The sequence below is a fragment of the Delphinapterus leucas genome, chromosome 10 (assembly GCF_059928025.1).
Source record: "Delphinapterus leucas isolate spDelLeu-1000000601 "Yukka" chromosome 10, BTC_Dleu_Yukka2, whole genome shotgun sequence".
In the NCBI taxonomy this organism is placed as follows: domain Eukaryota; kingdom Metazoa; phylum Chordata; class Mammalia; order Artiodactyla; family Monodontidae; genus Delphinapterus; species Delphinapterus leucas.
This window is the reverse complement of record NC_143138.1, coordinates 16592910-16608448: the sequence shown is the minus strand read 5'-3', so window position 1 is coordinate 16608448 and position 15539 is coordinate 16592910. Positions and strand designations below refer to the sequence as shown.

Sequence of the window (15539 nt, the reverse complement as noted above, 5' to 3'; positions counted from 1 at the left end):
GGTGACTGCTGGAGCAGTCAGAGGCAAGCAGCCCGGGGATGAGTGGTACATGCACACACTCTGGCTCTCGGTGCAATGCAGTTCCTCTTCCTTCCTCTGCTGATTTCTTCCTTATGCTAGTGAATTTCATAGAGGCAGGTATACAATCAATGACAGCAGAAACTGAGATACTTTTAGGCCTGATAAATAATTTAAAATATAGTAACTGACATTTCTATGTAGATTTTCTTTTTTATTTATTTTTAAATTGAGGTATAATTGAAATACATTATGTTAGTTTCAGGTGTACAACATAACGATTCAATATTTGTCTACACTACAAAACGATCACAATGGGCCCGGTTAACATGTCAGCATATATACAAAATTTTCTTCTTTTAATGAGAACTTTTAAGATTTACTCTCTTGGCGACTTTCAAATACACAATACAATATTATTAACTATAGTTGCCATGCTGTACATTGCATCTCCATGACTTATTTTATAACTGGAAGTTTGCACCTTTTGACTCCCTTCACCCATTTCTCCCACCTGCCACAGCCTGCCTCTGGAAACCATAAATCTGATTTTTTTTTTAATCTGTAAGTTTGTTTTGTTTTAGAGTCCACATTTAAGTGAGATCATACGGTATTTGTCTTTCTGTGCCTGACTTATTTCACTTAGCATAATACCCTCAAGGTCCATTCATGTTGCTGCAAATAGCAAGACTCCCTTTTATGGCTAAATAATATTCCATTGTGTGTGTGTGTGTATATACACGCACCTCATTTTCCTTATCCATTCATCTATCGATGAACACTTAGGTCGTTTCCATGTCTTGACTATCATAAATAATGCTGCAATGAACAATGGGGGTGTATACATCTTGTTGAGTTAGTGTTTTTATTTTCTTTGGATAAATACCCAGAAGTGGAGTTGTTGGATCATTTGGTAGTTGTTTTTAATTTTTTGAGGAACTGCCATACTGTTTTCCACAGAGGCATGGCCAGCAATAGTGCACAAGGGTCCCCTTTTCTGCAGATCCTGGCCAACACTTATTGCTTGACTTTTTGATAACAGCCATTCTGACAGGTGTGAGGTGATATCTCACTGCGGTTTTGATCTGCAGTTCCCTGATGATTAGCGATGCTGAGCATCTTTTCAGGCGCCTGTTGGTCATCTGTGTATCTTCTTTGGTAAAATGTCTATTCTGATCCTCTGCCCACTTTTTAATTGGATTGTTTGTGGGGATTTTTGCTATTGAGTTGTATGAGTTCTTTACATATTTTGGATATTAAGCTCTTACCAGATACATGATTTGCAAATATTTTCTTCCATTTGCTAGGTTGCCTTTTCATTTAGTTGATAGTTTCCTTTGCGGTACAGAAGCTTTTTAGTTTCATGTAGTCCCACTTGTTTGTTTTTGCTTCTGTTGCCTTTTATATTTTCTTTTGATTAATTTTTTATCAGTACTTTTATACTGAATGTTAGCAAAATATTTGATCATGAACTTTGTTTTCCCCTATCGCTGATATTTCCCGGGAGTAGCTGGGTGGGAAGGTGGAGGGAGGAGAATATGCTACTAAATAGGACATTTAGTCAGGACCTGGGGAACTTTCTGACTTTTGCCTCATGACGCCACCTGCCCATAAGATAAGTCGCAAATGCTAGCTGGTGTCCTGATAGATGGAACAGGACAGCAGTCTACCAGTTTCTAACCTGCCCTGCTGCCATTTTCCCATCTCCATTGGACTTCAGTTGATTCTCCTCAACCTTTCTCTGGGCTCTAGGGTTTTAGGCTGGCGTGCCCTGTTTCCCTGGCTTGGACATCCCCTGCTGTTTTGGCCCTAAAGAACTCCCATCCTTTGGCTGGAACTTGCCCCATTCCCACCCTCACAGAGGGGAGCTGAAAGGAGAGCACGGTGAACAGGGCTCTGTGAGTAAAAGTGTGCCCGACAGTGCTTAGCAGTCATCTGTTAGTCTCTGATGATAGCAGCCCTGATGTACAGCTTAAATCAAGTTTCCTTTGCCCCAGGCTGATGGTGAATGAATCAGACAGGGGAAGAGTGGAGGTGAGGGTGGCCGTGGTCAGCACAAGCTTGGCTGCTTTACTGTCTGCTTTACAGGGAGGCCAGTCAATGGAATCCTTGACACTCTTCCCCCGGACTGTTGCTGTCCTTTCTCTCTCCTTATTCCTTCTCCTACCTCTGTTTCTACATAGAGTTTGCCTATTTAGATTTAGGGGTCGGAGGGAAAGAGGCAGGGTAAGGAGGCCCATCCTGACCTTGAACTTAAGCTGTGTTTGTCAGCCCACCTTTATCAGAGCCTCTTACTCAGCAGATTTGCAGCTACTCATGGCATAGGGGTGATGGGCATGGACTCTGGAGCTAGAATGCTCTATAACTTACTAGCTGTGTGACCTTGAGCAGTTACTTAACTGTGTCTCAGTTTCCTCATCTATAAAACAGGGGATAATAACAGTACTTACTGGGTTGGTATACAGATTAAATGAGTTATGTGTATATGTAAAGCTTTGAGAATATTACCAGTTACAGGGTGTGCTGTAAGTAGTTTAATAATAATGATGATATAACAATAATAATAATGGTCCAATCAGATTCCAGTCCCCTTGTCAATCCTCAGGGTAACTGCCAGAGCCGAATTCTGACATCTATGGGTCCCTGGATATACCATTTTAACGTCACCACAATCTATGCCATTTACACATACTTCCTTACCACCTATCCCTGCATTTACAGTAACAAGGTAAATTAAATCAACACGTAAAAAAATAATGTTTGATTTTTAGAACAATGCCATGTTAGAAGGAAAAGAAGAAAATACACAGGTACAATGTCAAAGTTAGGCTCAAGGAAACATGACCTGTTACTCAACTTGAATCACAAGCTGAGGGAAGTTAAAAATGAGGAAAATGCTTTTGGATCAGGTTGGCATTCATCAGGAAGCAGAAGCGTGGCTAGAGGTACCTATTGCTGAAGCTGGAAGCAGCTGAACTACATCTGCCTCTTTGGCAACAATTATATGGTCACCTAGAGAGGGAAGCACAGATTTTACACCAAAAGAGCTTTTCAGTATGTCCATTATTCTGAGGCTGAGTTATTCAACCGACTTTAGAGTGGAGTTCATGGAGCCAATGAAATGGGTTTAATATTTACTGAGGCACTCAGTTCCTTGTGTTTCAAGGCCATAACCTGAGCATGGTTTTAGTATGACACATGTTAACATGACAATAGGGGAGCTCAAACAGTTAGAAGCTAATCCAATTGCTCCTGATACTTAGCAACATCTCGAAAATTACTTTTTAGACATTTTTTAGTCTTTGCCAGAGATGGGGAATGGAGGTAAGTGCACAAATGGCTTTGGCCAAGCTGCCGCAGAGAACTGTTTTAAGCAGGGCAAAAACATGCCACATCAATAACTGGTCTCTTTCTCCGCATGTGCCATGAAAATCTGCCTAGCGCAGAGTGCTGGATCCATTAAAAACTGAATTTGCTGTTTCCAGACAGCAGATAGCTCAAAGCTCAACAGGGCCAGCAGGCAACAATCCAAGTCTGCATCTCCCTCTCTAAAGCGCAACCCATAGCACTCTGCTGCTGCGTGACGTTATTCAAAGCACAGGGGATGAGGGAGGTTTGACAGTATTGTAGCTGCCTGAGGATGGAGTCAAATGGCCATTATTCTTCAAACATAAAGAGCTGGATAAAGTAACTTTTATCTTAAATCACTAGATATATTTGATTAATGGAGAAATGTAAATCAATACGTGACTTTCCGAAACGAAACTGTCCCTTTTGCTTAAGGTATGATATATGTATTTATGAAACTTGATGTCATAGAGACTACTAATCTCTTAAGGGAGGAAAGGGGGTTGTATAACTGAAGACTTTTTCTGTCCCAAGACTTCTGAAATAGATTGGGCTTCTGCCCAAATGAAGCCGCAGAAAATATAATTTTACATTTTTTATTATATAGCTCACTGTGCACTAGGGGATATGAATTCCTGCAAGTGGTTGTATTCACGACAGTTCTTAAGGTAGTCTTAGAAGGGTGGACAAGGGAAATACATATCAATTTTTTTTGTACACTTAATACTTCAGTTAAAAATGCATTGTACTGATTCACTGCTTACAAGTATTCACTCAAGTTATGCCTAGAGTAATCTTTAGGATAAAAATATAATAATTCTCAAAGGCTTTAATATTTTTACAGTGTCTAATTATATGAATGAATAATTTGGGGGAAGACTGATTCTACCCTTCTCATCTTTTATGCTCCCACGTATTTTCTGTCCTTAACCCAATTACCAATACATGTTCAACCATTCTTTCACTATGTCTCTTTTATTAAACCACTCTCGATAGTAATACATACTTCATTTATCCAACCTTATTAAGAACCAGCTGTTCCTAAGAGAGTTTTCAAGATAAATGAAATTTATTCGTAAAATAGTTTGTAAAAATAGATTATACACATCTCTACTATTTTTAAACAAAACATCTGTTTCTTGATATAATTTTGGTCCAATTATTTTATTCTGGGACTACAACAATGTATTACAGGGATATTTGGGTCCAGATGAAGTGGACCTGGGCAGCTGCACTTTTAGAGTCCTTCTGTTAATGACTTAGAGCTTTTATGGCCTTGTCCTTGCCTTCACTTTGTATGCGGCCACTGCTTAATGGAGCTCTGACTTCTTGAAGCAATAACTACCCTCTTTTTAACTGCTGCTAGGGTTGACTGTGGTTTGAGAAGCCAGGCATCTATGTTTGTTAGAACTCTTAAAAAAAAACAAAACAAAACTGGACTGTTTGTGGATGGAGAACTGAAGAAGTGATGAGGCGGGGAGAGAGAATTAGATGATTTTGACAGTCTGGGCCTAGGCTGGCTTACTCTCAGGTTCCGGGCTGTGTTTTTGACGGCTAAGATTGCTACATCAAATCCCTCGGAGTGAGTGATTTTCTGTCTATTCACGTGCTAACTTATCAGGTGTATTCACACACAGCTGTTTTCCTGGACAGGTGAGTTTGTTTACAGTTCAAGTGATACATGTCTATGTGTGTAGAAAAATCATTAAAAAAAACTGGTCACCAAAAAGACAAAGAAAAGTTTATTGCACCAACACAGGAGCCATATAATAATGTTTCTACTTGCCCACTGATTTATGTACGAAATGCAGAACATTTTACAAATGTAGAAAATTATTAAAACAACAACAGTCACTAAAAGAAAATGAGAAGCCTACTTCACAAAACACAGAAACTATAACAGTGACAGCCTGTTAAAAACTCACTTTTAATGGTCAAGTATATATTAATTCATATAGATTATTTGTTGAAATAATCTCTGCCCCTTAAGTTCCATTAAGAGTTCTAATAAAAGAATAATGGAATAGGAACTTATTCAATATTGCAGATGTTAAAAACCACTATAGATCTAAACAGAACTGTGTACTTTTTTCTTTCCAAGTATTTTCATATTTTATAGTAGCTTTTTACAATAGCAGATTATAAAAAACATCTGTGTTTAGCTAATAAACCTAGATTTCTCCAAACACATAATTCTGATAAAATCTAACAAGAAAGAAAAGAAGTAAGGAAGGAAGGAAGGAAGGAAATAAGAAAGAGAGAGACATCTTTTATATGCATGGCAATATGTTCGTCAGGCCAAAGATAAAAAGCATAAGCTAATTTGCATACCTTTAATAAAAGTGTTCTAATTATAGCCTATTCTACTTACCTGTGACTTCTCCAAAGGAAAAATTCAACTCCAGGTTGGCTGTCTCTGAAGTGGAAGACCTCTATCCCTATAATCTTCCTGGTAGTTAGTATGTGTTTTCAGAAATTCCAAGCTATGTTTACTATGTGTTTATTAAAATAACAGAGGAAAGAATATAATGTTCAAAATACAATCAGATTACCTGCTGCTTTGGATTCCCTTTACCAATGTTCCCTTTTATTAGGATGGATAAGTGGGAATTAGGTTTGGTCAAGCCTTTCTGTGTAAGTTTGTGTTATGAGAACTCCCAAAAACAATTTTTTAAAAAATGGACATGGGACCAGAGATAACAATCCAAAATGAAATTCGTCCAGTCTCCAGCAAAATTTGTCTTAGAGTCTAGAAAAACAACTCAGGTATTTTTCTTAAGACTAATTTTGAATGCTCATTTTGCCCTAAGCTTTATTTGCTTTTTGCAACAGCACCTAAGAGAAAACAAACTGACCATTTACAACCTAAACAATGGCTTTACAGTATGATTAAGAAATGCACCTGGCTTCACTCAAACAACAAATTTGTTTAACCTGGTGACTTTCCTGTGTCTGGGGTCAGGCAGGAGCAGTCTTGGTTGGGGGGAAGGAAAGGAGAGCAAATATAACTGACTCACTGAGAACAAAACGGTGTAGTTACTAACGCCCCTTTGTAATGACAACTGTTTTAACAGTTTCTTGTAGGCAAGGCTATCATTTAAGTGACCCACTATAATTTGGGATGAAGCCCCAGGAAATTATGCCAACTCTAGAACAGGAGTTGCATTTCTGAGTTTACTCAGCATAATGAACCCACTGAAATGCTGAGTATTCCTTCTTTGGTACAAATTTACATCAAGGGAAAAATGAACAATTGAAAAGATTTAGCTGGAGAGGAAAAGAATATCACAACATTCGCTCCCGGGAGCAGACCAGAGTTTAGTTTACTTCTTGCATCATTTTTACTATGGAAAACTTCAATCATATAAAAAAATACACAGAGTAGAATGACGAACCCCTACAAACCAATAATTCAGTTTCAATAATCATCAACACATGGCCAACCTTCTTTTACTGTGCCCTACCCGCGTTCCTCCTTTGATTCTTTTTTAAAGCAAATCCCAGACAGCCTATACTTTATTTTATATAAGCTTTATATAAGCTTTTATTTATGACACATGTATATATTTAACCTGAAGATCACTCCAGAAATCTCATTGAGCATGAGATGTTTAAACCAACTTTAACCACATCTTACAAAACGTTTTACACTGACGTTTTTTCTGCCTAGAGAACGAATTTGTTCGAATATAATTGGGTAATTAAAAATGACAAAGTAACTCGAATCACAACCTTCTATTATTTTATTTATGGGGAAAAAAGGAACATTCTAATATTGAGAAAACAGTGCACGTGACTCAATCCCTGTGATTCTAGTCTTTGTGGAAACTGACCAACAAGAGACACAGTTAAGAGTAACACGGTTACACTTGCCTGGTTGGAGCTTAGAAAATCCGGAGGAGGCAGTAAGGGACGGGAGCCAGAAGGAAAACTCTCCCCTTTCCCTTCACTACACGTATAGAGTAAGACAGAACGCCCCCAGGCTGAACCTTGGGGGCTTCAAAACTCACTCATCAAGCAGTCCAGCTACTTCACAGTAATTTATTACCCATCTTAAAGCAAAGATCAAAAGGAACTCCATCTAGCATTTTATATTCAATTCCTCACTGCCTGATGGCTAATTTGTAGAGGAATGAAGTCTTCACAAGGGAAGCCAAAATCATCTGAGGTGACTTTGATACAGTGCCACAAAGGATATGAAGAGGAAGCTGGGAGAAGCTGTGAATGGCGAAGTTCCATTAAGAGTTCTAATAAAAGAAAAATGGAATTTCCCTTAACTGTGAATTAAAAAAATGTTCGAAGTGGGCAAAATTTAGACAAGTCAGGCAAAACCTCTGATTTGTCATAGCCTCTTGTTGTTGCTGTTGTTAAATGTTAACTTCAGCCACTGTTGCATTTATGTTTATTAAGTGGCATCGTCTAAAAAAAAAAATGCAACTTCCCCACCAGAAATCTGGCCAATCTCATTCCTTTTGCTCTTGTACTACTTATCAGCCTGCACCTTGCGCCTGCGTTGTCAGACACGCCTGGCTCGCTCGATCACTTCCAAACAAATTGCCATATTCTGCAAAGTGACTGATTTAACTTGAAAAATGTAACTTGAAATGATAAAATTTTTAGTCTTGTGTATCGCCGCGGTCACGTGGAATATAAACACCTCTTCTGACAAATTTCTGATGCTTAAGTCAACTGTTCACTACGGAAGCACTAGAAGCGATTCAAATTCTTTCAACTTCTATGAACAACTGGCACAATTTTTTCCTCCTGAATCCAGACATTTCTGTATTCTCAAATGAGGAGAGTAGTTTTCACACTACTTATTTTGGCTAGTTAAAAAATCCTTACCACATGTCTCCTTGTAGATTCATAGATAAAGATTTAAGTTTATATTAGCATTTCAACTGTGCGAATGTTTTGTTTGCTTCTGAAATCACCTCGAATTAACAGATTTACTGGAACCTTATATGATAGAGAAGTTTTGTACAAGTCTCAGAATACTTTAATGTATTCCCCCCCCATGAAGATGTGGTGTTGAGCGTTTTCTTTAAAAGTTATGTTTTTTTTTTTTAAAGAGAACTTATCTTTTACAAATATATGGTGAAATACTTATAAATGAAGAGATGTTTGAGAATTCTTCAAATATAGGAAGTGGAGAGTGTGGGTATAAATGAAACAAGACTGGACATGGGTCTATGAAACTATGGGATGGGGATGCAGGGGTCATTACACTACTCGGTCTTCTGTGTAGCAAAACTCTCGGGAGTGAATATTTCAGTTATGATTCTCGGCACTGCTTTTTGTTAGGATTTTTATTTAGAAACATAAGTTTCTGTCAGAAGCAATGGAGAACCAACAGTTGGCAGATAATATTTCAACTGTCTCTACCAATTCCAAAGCCAGGTTCGTCTACTACACTGTTTGGAAAGAAAAAACCCACCAATCAAAAAACACCCCCAAATCTGTCTTTTCACAGTCTTTGAGATTTCAGTGATGATATGTAACTAGATTTTAATATGCATAAAATAGAATTATTTTAGTTCAGAAATACAGATCTTCTCTTTTCTTTACAAGAGATAAAGAGTTAAAAAATTAAAACTGAAATATAAATGTAATTGGTAACTGTAGTTCAAAACCACTATATACTACTGGTGAAAAGTGTGCTATACCTTCAGAAGGACTTCTACTACCCAGGAACACTAATAACATTCTTCTCTTACCTTGTGATCATATGGGTTGTAAGAATGAAATACTTGAGAAAGATCTTTTGTTCTTTGCTTTTTCTGTGGAAGAAAACACAAACATGTGAGTATGCTGATGGCAAAAATATACACATGTGTATCTGTCTATCTGTATGTATGTATGTATGTATGTATCTGCTTTACAACACTGTTTATTTAGAGATTCCTCCTTTGTGCAAGCTGAGGGGTTACACTGTCAACCTGGGACAAATGGATATAACCAGAAACCAATGCCACTTGATGGCTATGTGGATCACTGTCACAGACCAGTCAGGCAACCTCCTTCTAGAAGGTTCCATAAGTAAAACTCTATTTATAATAAATGTATAATTCAGAGACTAAAATGAAGAAGAAACTATGAAAAGAAAGAAAAACATATTTAGGACACTTTCAATTTCATTGCAACACCAACTTCAGTTACTCTGAGTTAGGCACTAGCATGCATCCATTTAAACAAGCAATATGCCTACTTCAGGCCTCCTGGGTCACAGCCTGGGTCTGTCTGCTGGAGCCTGCAGCTGTGAGGCTATCTTTGTTCTGTCACTGCTATATAGTGACATAGATATGTATATATGGCACTGTTTTATATATATATGGTGTCTCACACACAGTAGGCCCTCAATAAATATTTGCTAAACTAATGAATAAATGAATATACCTGAGTTAGGCATAAAACTATTGTATCGGTAATGATGACATGTAAGTCTCATCCACAGTTATGAACAGAGAAGCCTCTCTTCACTTCCAATGATGTTGTCGTCATTAGAAGAAGCCGGGCTTCTCCACCTCCTGTTCCTCAGTGTCTGTGACAATGGAGAAGTGTGCGGTTCTCCTATGAGAGTCGACTATAAGAACCAGCTTGTTTACTAATCCACTGTGATCTGTCCACCCCCCCACAGCCACCATGAGCAATTCTGTGGATGGTTCCAGACCTTCTGTGCATATATCTTCACACACAATTGATTACTATTACTTCCAAAGAAAAGGAATCGTTCCGTATACACTGTTCTGAAATTTACTTTTTTCCTCTTCACAATTTATCCTTGCCAAACTTAAATGCTTATATATCCAGCTCTGCAATCCCTTAGACAGAGTTATGAAATCCAAAAACTTCTGAAATCTGAACTTCTTTCCTGAAATGCATTTCAGTTTATAAATATAATGATAATCTTTGCACAAACATCTTTGCCAGCTTGAGTGTGTGTATTTTTTAAAAAAAAGATAAATTATGGAAGTCAGGTTGCAGGATCAAGTGGAATGCATGTTTATTACCTTGACAGAAACTGTCAAGCTGCCCCCTCCCCCAAACACTAGACCAGTGTGTCCTCTCATGAAGAGTGAAAGAGAAGAAGGGATTGTGGCTTAGGTTGGAAATTCTTAATTTCTTTTTCATTTAAAGGTGAGAACATTTTTAAATTTAGAAAATAGATATTTTAAAAACCGATACTGAACATCATCCCAGCTGTTGATTACAGAATTTATTTCTTGGGCTTCCCTGGCGGTGCAGTGGTTGGGAGTCCGCCTGCCGGTGCAGGGGACGCGGGTTCGTGCCCCGGTGTGGGGGGATCCCGTGTGCCGCGGAGCAGCTGGGCCCGTGAGCCATGGCCTCTGGGCCTGCGCGTCCAGAGCCTGTGCTCCGCGATGGTGAGGGGCCCGCGTACCGCAAAAAAAAAAAAAAAAAAAAAAGATAGAATTTATTTCTTGTATTTATTTTTTATACATCATAGAGTTAGCCCGCTACCACATCTTAAAATTCTGTCATGAGAGTGGACTGTTTGTCCTTAATGCTGCCCCCATCTTGTTCCAGGTTCTACTCTGACGTTGTTAATGCTTGCCTGGTACCCATGTTTCCTAGGGAAGTGTTTCCTTCTTTAAACTCCAGCCTCCTCATGAGCACATCTGTCACACCTCCCCTACGCCACAGGTCTAGGCAGATCCCCGGCATAGGTTCTATATGACCTTGGGCAGCTACTTGGCTCAGCAGTCAGAGCTGATATGAATTAGGACCTGGTGTTAGAGTCATTTGTATACACTCACAGTTCTCCCAAAGATTAGTTCCCTACTTCAGAACTGTCTTTGGAGCCACAATTCCAGTTAGCAGTCCTTCAACTCACTTGGCCTGTTTCCACATTCTGACACCCACTAACAGTCATCTCTCCCTGCAGCTCAGCTAAAATTCCTACCTCCTCTGTCCAGCTCTGAGCTGTGCTTCTGACCACTGGGCTCGAAAGTAATCTAACACTCCTTTTCTCTAGAGAGCAGAGATGTATCTATAACAGTTTGGAAACAATCCCCTGGCTCCATGAGCCCTGGAATCTGTTCTGAACAGGTCACTTGCCCGCGAAAGTTTTCATTAGCTTATAATTTTCTCTTTCCTTTCCACACACCCACTTGGTTGGTTTAACAGTTCTTGGCTTATACTTCAATCAGAAGAAAAATGACGGATATTAACACTTCCTTTGGTAAGAGACAATATAAAACACTGGGGAAATTTTATTTTCAGAAAGGAAATTATGCTTGAGAAGATAAAATAGGCAGCATATCAGTATTCAACCTAGGAGGTGTCCCAAGGACCAATCAGTCCCTAAAATGGTTGAGTTACCAGCTTGAGTTGGCAGGTGGATAAGGAATATTCAGAGGTTCTTTTATGTGACCTTTTTATGTGGGTTTGGATTTTATATCTTTATTTTGATAGCTAAAATCTAAATATACCTTCTATTATTTGGGGAAGAAAGTAGGGTATAAATAAAAAGCAAATAACACTATTCAGACTAAGCCCCAAAAGAAGACAGTGAGGAGAGAATGCCCTTTTTTTCTGACAACAAATTTATTAAATACAACTGAAGTAAAGTCTTGGCTATGAATACTGAAGGTTGTATGTTACTAGTCCAGTTAACTGAACACCATTGCTATTTTTCCTGTGAGGTCAGAGTCATATAGCCCAGAACTGTATCTTCTGGGATCCAGAATAGGGATTGACAAATGATAGCCCCTGGGCCAATCCAGCCTATTGCCCATTTTTGTAAATGAAATTGTATTGAAACACAGCCACTCTCATTTTCTTATGTATTATCTATGGCTGCTTTCACACTACAAGAGCAGAAGTTGAGTGGTTGCAAGAGAGGCCCTATAGTCCATAAATCCTAAAGTATTTACTATCCGGCCCTTTACAGAAAAAGTCAGCCATCTCTCACCTAGAATCTCTGTCTCTGACCATGGCCACTTCTGGCAATAGTCCCTTGACCCCCAAATCAAACGAACAACTAACTGTCCAGTAGAATTCCTTGTTTCTTCTGCTCACTGAATGAAGACAGCTCAAGAATCAACCCTAATGGATATCCTGACACATCAGGATGAACATAGCAAGTAAAATAAGAATTAGCTGTCTTGCTGTCTTGTTTGTAGGATTTTGCCTTCTGGGCATTCTATATAACAGACAGAGAATGTTACAAGCTGTTTTCTAGAGCATGTTGAGATAGATGCAGGGCTTTTAGAGCCTTCTGTATTCACAATGTAACTGCGGATGGCAGAAACTCTGAGAAGAGACCCTTTACTAAGTTCTAGCACTAAAGCCAAGGAGAAGGTTTTGTGTACGAGTAACTAAAGCATGGTCATTATTGCTAGCGAGTCAGTTCCTCACGTGCAGACAATGTTAACAATACGAAGCTACAAGACCTGTTGAGCCTTGCTGTCAGCAGTTTTAACTGAAACGAAAAGCTGAGCCAAAAATGAAAGAGTTAGGTAGCTTCCTATTGCATCGTAGTGTGTGTCTAAATTACCTCCCACTTTTTCGCCTGTTAAAATAAACATCTCAGTCATGCAACCACCTGTTAATTCTCCGAGTGTTCAAAAAGTAAACGTGTCAAACAAGTTGTGTGATGAACTTGGAATGAGGGTGGCCAAAGTACAATGAATATGGCAAACATCTCCCCGAGAATGGTACGAGGTGTCTTCAAGTCCACCTCGTCATTAATCTCAAGGTCCTGGCCACAGAGATGAGAGGATGGTAAAAAGTAACTACATGCTGAGTCCTGCAGTCTCTGTGGGTTGCAGCTGGGTTTAAAAGATGAGGCAGTATGGAAATTTGGTAAAGTTTCTACATTTCTGACAAGCTGAACATCTGAAGATCTCTATCCTATAGGCATTTCCCACCTATAGGAATTTTGAATTTCACTCTGCAAGGACAGAAAACACTGATGAACCCCTTTTATATCCATGTTCAAACGCCCTTTCAGACAAAACAAAACAAATTTAAAGGCCCCAAAGGAGGATTTTTAACAGTTCAGATTTCCAGATGATGTAATTATTTCAATTTTTATCAAATGTAACAAAAGAGCTCGGATCTGAAAGACATTCCACATGTGATGAGAACCTGTACTTTGAACATGAAGTTACACAATCAACTGAGTTTTAACAGTATCCACCAATTTAACTTCTCCTGGTTCCTCAAACGAATTCAGTGTTTTCTGTGCCCATTTGCTACTTGTGGATTAAAGTTTTCTCAAATAAAATAGTGTGATTATAAGGTAAAACTGTAATAACGCTATGAATGTCATTTCTACATATGGATTCTCAAAAATGATAAAACCTACAAGCTTTCAGAGAGTTCGATGTGCTTAAGGTATATTATAATAAAATATAAATGTTTCAACAAATCCTCATCATACTTTGTGGTAAGGAGACAAAAGAGCGTGTTTGAGTTTCAATGTACTGACTTCTGATTTCTGGTTCCACACGTAAGGAACCTGGAAATTACCACTGTCCTCACAAGTAATAAGCTGAAAAGACTGAAAAACCAGAAACTCAGGGAAAACTACTGCCCTCCCCCGCCTGCCCCCCTCCACCTCGCTGCAACTGGAGAGACCAACAGGCAGTCACCGGGAATGCAGCTTCCCAAGGCAGAGAGAATCCCTGTGGGAACCGATGCTGGGGCAGGAAAGCCGGAACTATAATTGCTGGATTGTTGGAGGCCCGGTGCTAAGAACTCTAAGAGCTAAGGACTCCAGTGGGATTCAGTAGTAGGGCCCTCACAATGTTGTGAGATCTACTAGCAGAAGCTCAATGAGGTTCCCACAGTAAATATCAGAGAAAATCCCCTTGGGCTTCCAGCAGAGGGAGAGGGAAAAGGAACCATTTTGAAATACACCAGTGCACTCTGTTTTTAACAAGGTCTGTCCTCAGGAGAAACTAGCTAATCGAAGCTGAACCTGCTAGGGTATTATTACCAGAGCCTAACTGACCTGGGGAATGGAATACCCAACTCCAGCCCACCCAGCCATCCTATCCCACCTAAGAGGAGAGAAAAACACCGAGAAGTGCACAGTCCAGAGGCCTAGGCTAACTAAAAGACTGAGATGTAATCATAGGAATGGAGACTATTTCCCCACCTCTCACATCCTGCCACATTACTAAAGGCAGTTCCTTTTAAGCAGTACATCACATCCGACTATCGATACAAATCACAAGGTATGCCAAAGGCAAAAAACACCCACAATTTGAAGAGACAGAGCAAAAATCACAACCAGACATGACAGAAATGTTAGAATTATCAAAAAATTCTGATTAATACGCTAAGGGCTCTAATGGATAAAGCAGACAGCAAGAACAAATGCACAATACAAGCAGAGAGATGGAAATCCTAAGAAAGAGCCAAAAGAAATGTCAGAGATCAAAAACAATGTAACAGAGATGAAGAATGCCTTTATGGGCTTATTAATAGACTGAACATAGCTGAGGAAGGAATCTCTGAGCTAGAGGATGATATATCGCTAGAATCCTCAAAAACTACAAAGCAGAGAACAAAGACTGAAAGAAAAGAGAACAGAATATCCAAAGACTGTGGAATAACTAAAAAAGGTATGACATATGTGGTTATGGAATGACCAGGAGGAGAAGAAAGAGAGAAAAGAAAAGAAGAAATATTTGAAACAAGAATGACTGAGAATTTCCCCAAACTAAGGTCAGACACCAAACCACAAATCCAGGAAGCTCAGTGAACACCAAGCAGCACACATGCCCAGAAAACTACACCTTGGCATATCATTTTCAAATTATAGTAAATCAAAGATAAAGAAAAAAATCCTGAAAGAAGCCAGAGGGGAAAAAACACATTACCTATAGACAACAAAGGTAAGAGTTACATTTAACTTCTCTGTAGAAACCATGAAGGCAAGGAGAGAGTGGAGTGAAATATTTGAAGTGTTGAGAGAAAACAAAAAATCCACCAACCTAGAACTCTGTACCCTGCAAAATTATCTCTCAAAAATGAAGGAACAATGAAGACTTTTTCAGACAAACTGAGGAAATTTGCTGCCAGTAGACCTGCCTTGCAAGAAATGTTAAAAGGAGTTCTTTAGAGAAAAGGAAAATAATATATGTCAGAAATCTGAATCTACATAAAGAAAGCAAGAGCACTGAGGAAGGAGTAAGTGAAAG

At 39.0% G+C, this 15539-nt stretch overlaps 1 protein-coding gene across 1 annotated transcript in view; it reads right to left on the bottom strand.

The window, feature by feature from the left end:
- CDKAL1 (CDKAL1 threonylcarbamoyladenosine tRNA methylthiotransferase) overlaps window positions 1–15539 on the bottom strand; it is a 648803-nt gene that overhangs the window by 118122 nt on the left and 515142 nt on the right. Inside the window, exon 13 of the mRNA XM_022586761.2 lies at window positions 9084–9146. Within this exon, the coding sequence (XP_022442469.2) occupies window positions 9084–9146 (63 nt within the window). The remainder of the gene's footprint in view (window positions 1–9083; window positions 9147–15539) is intronic.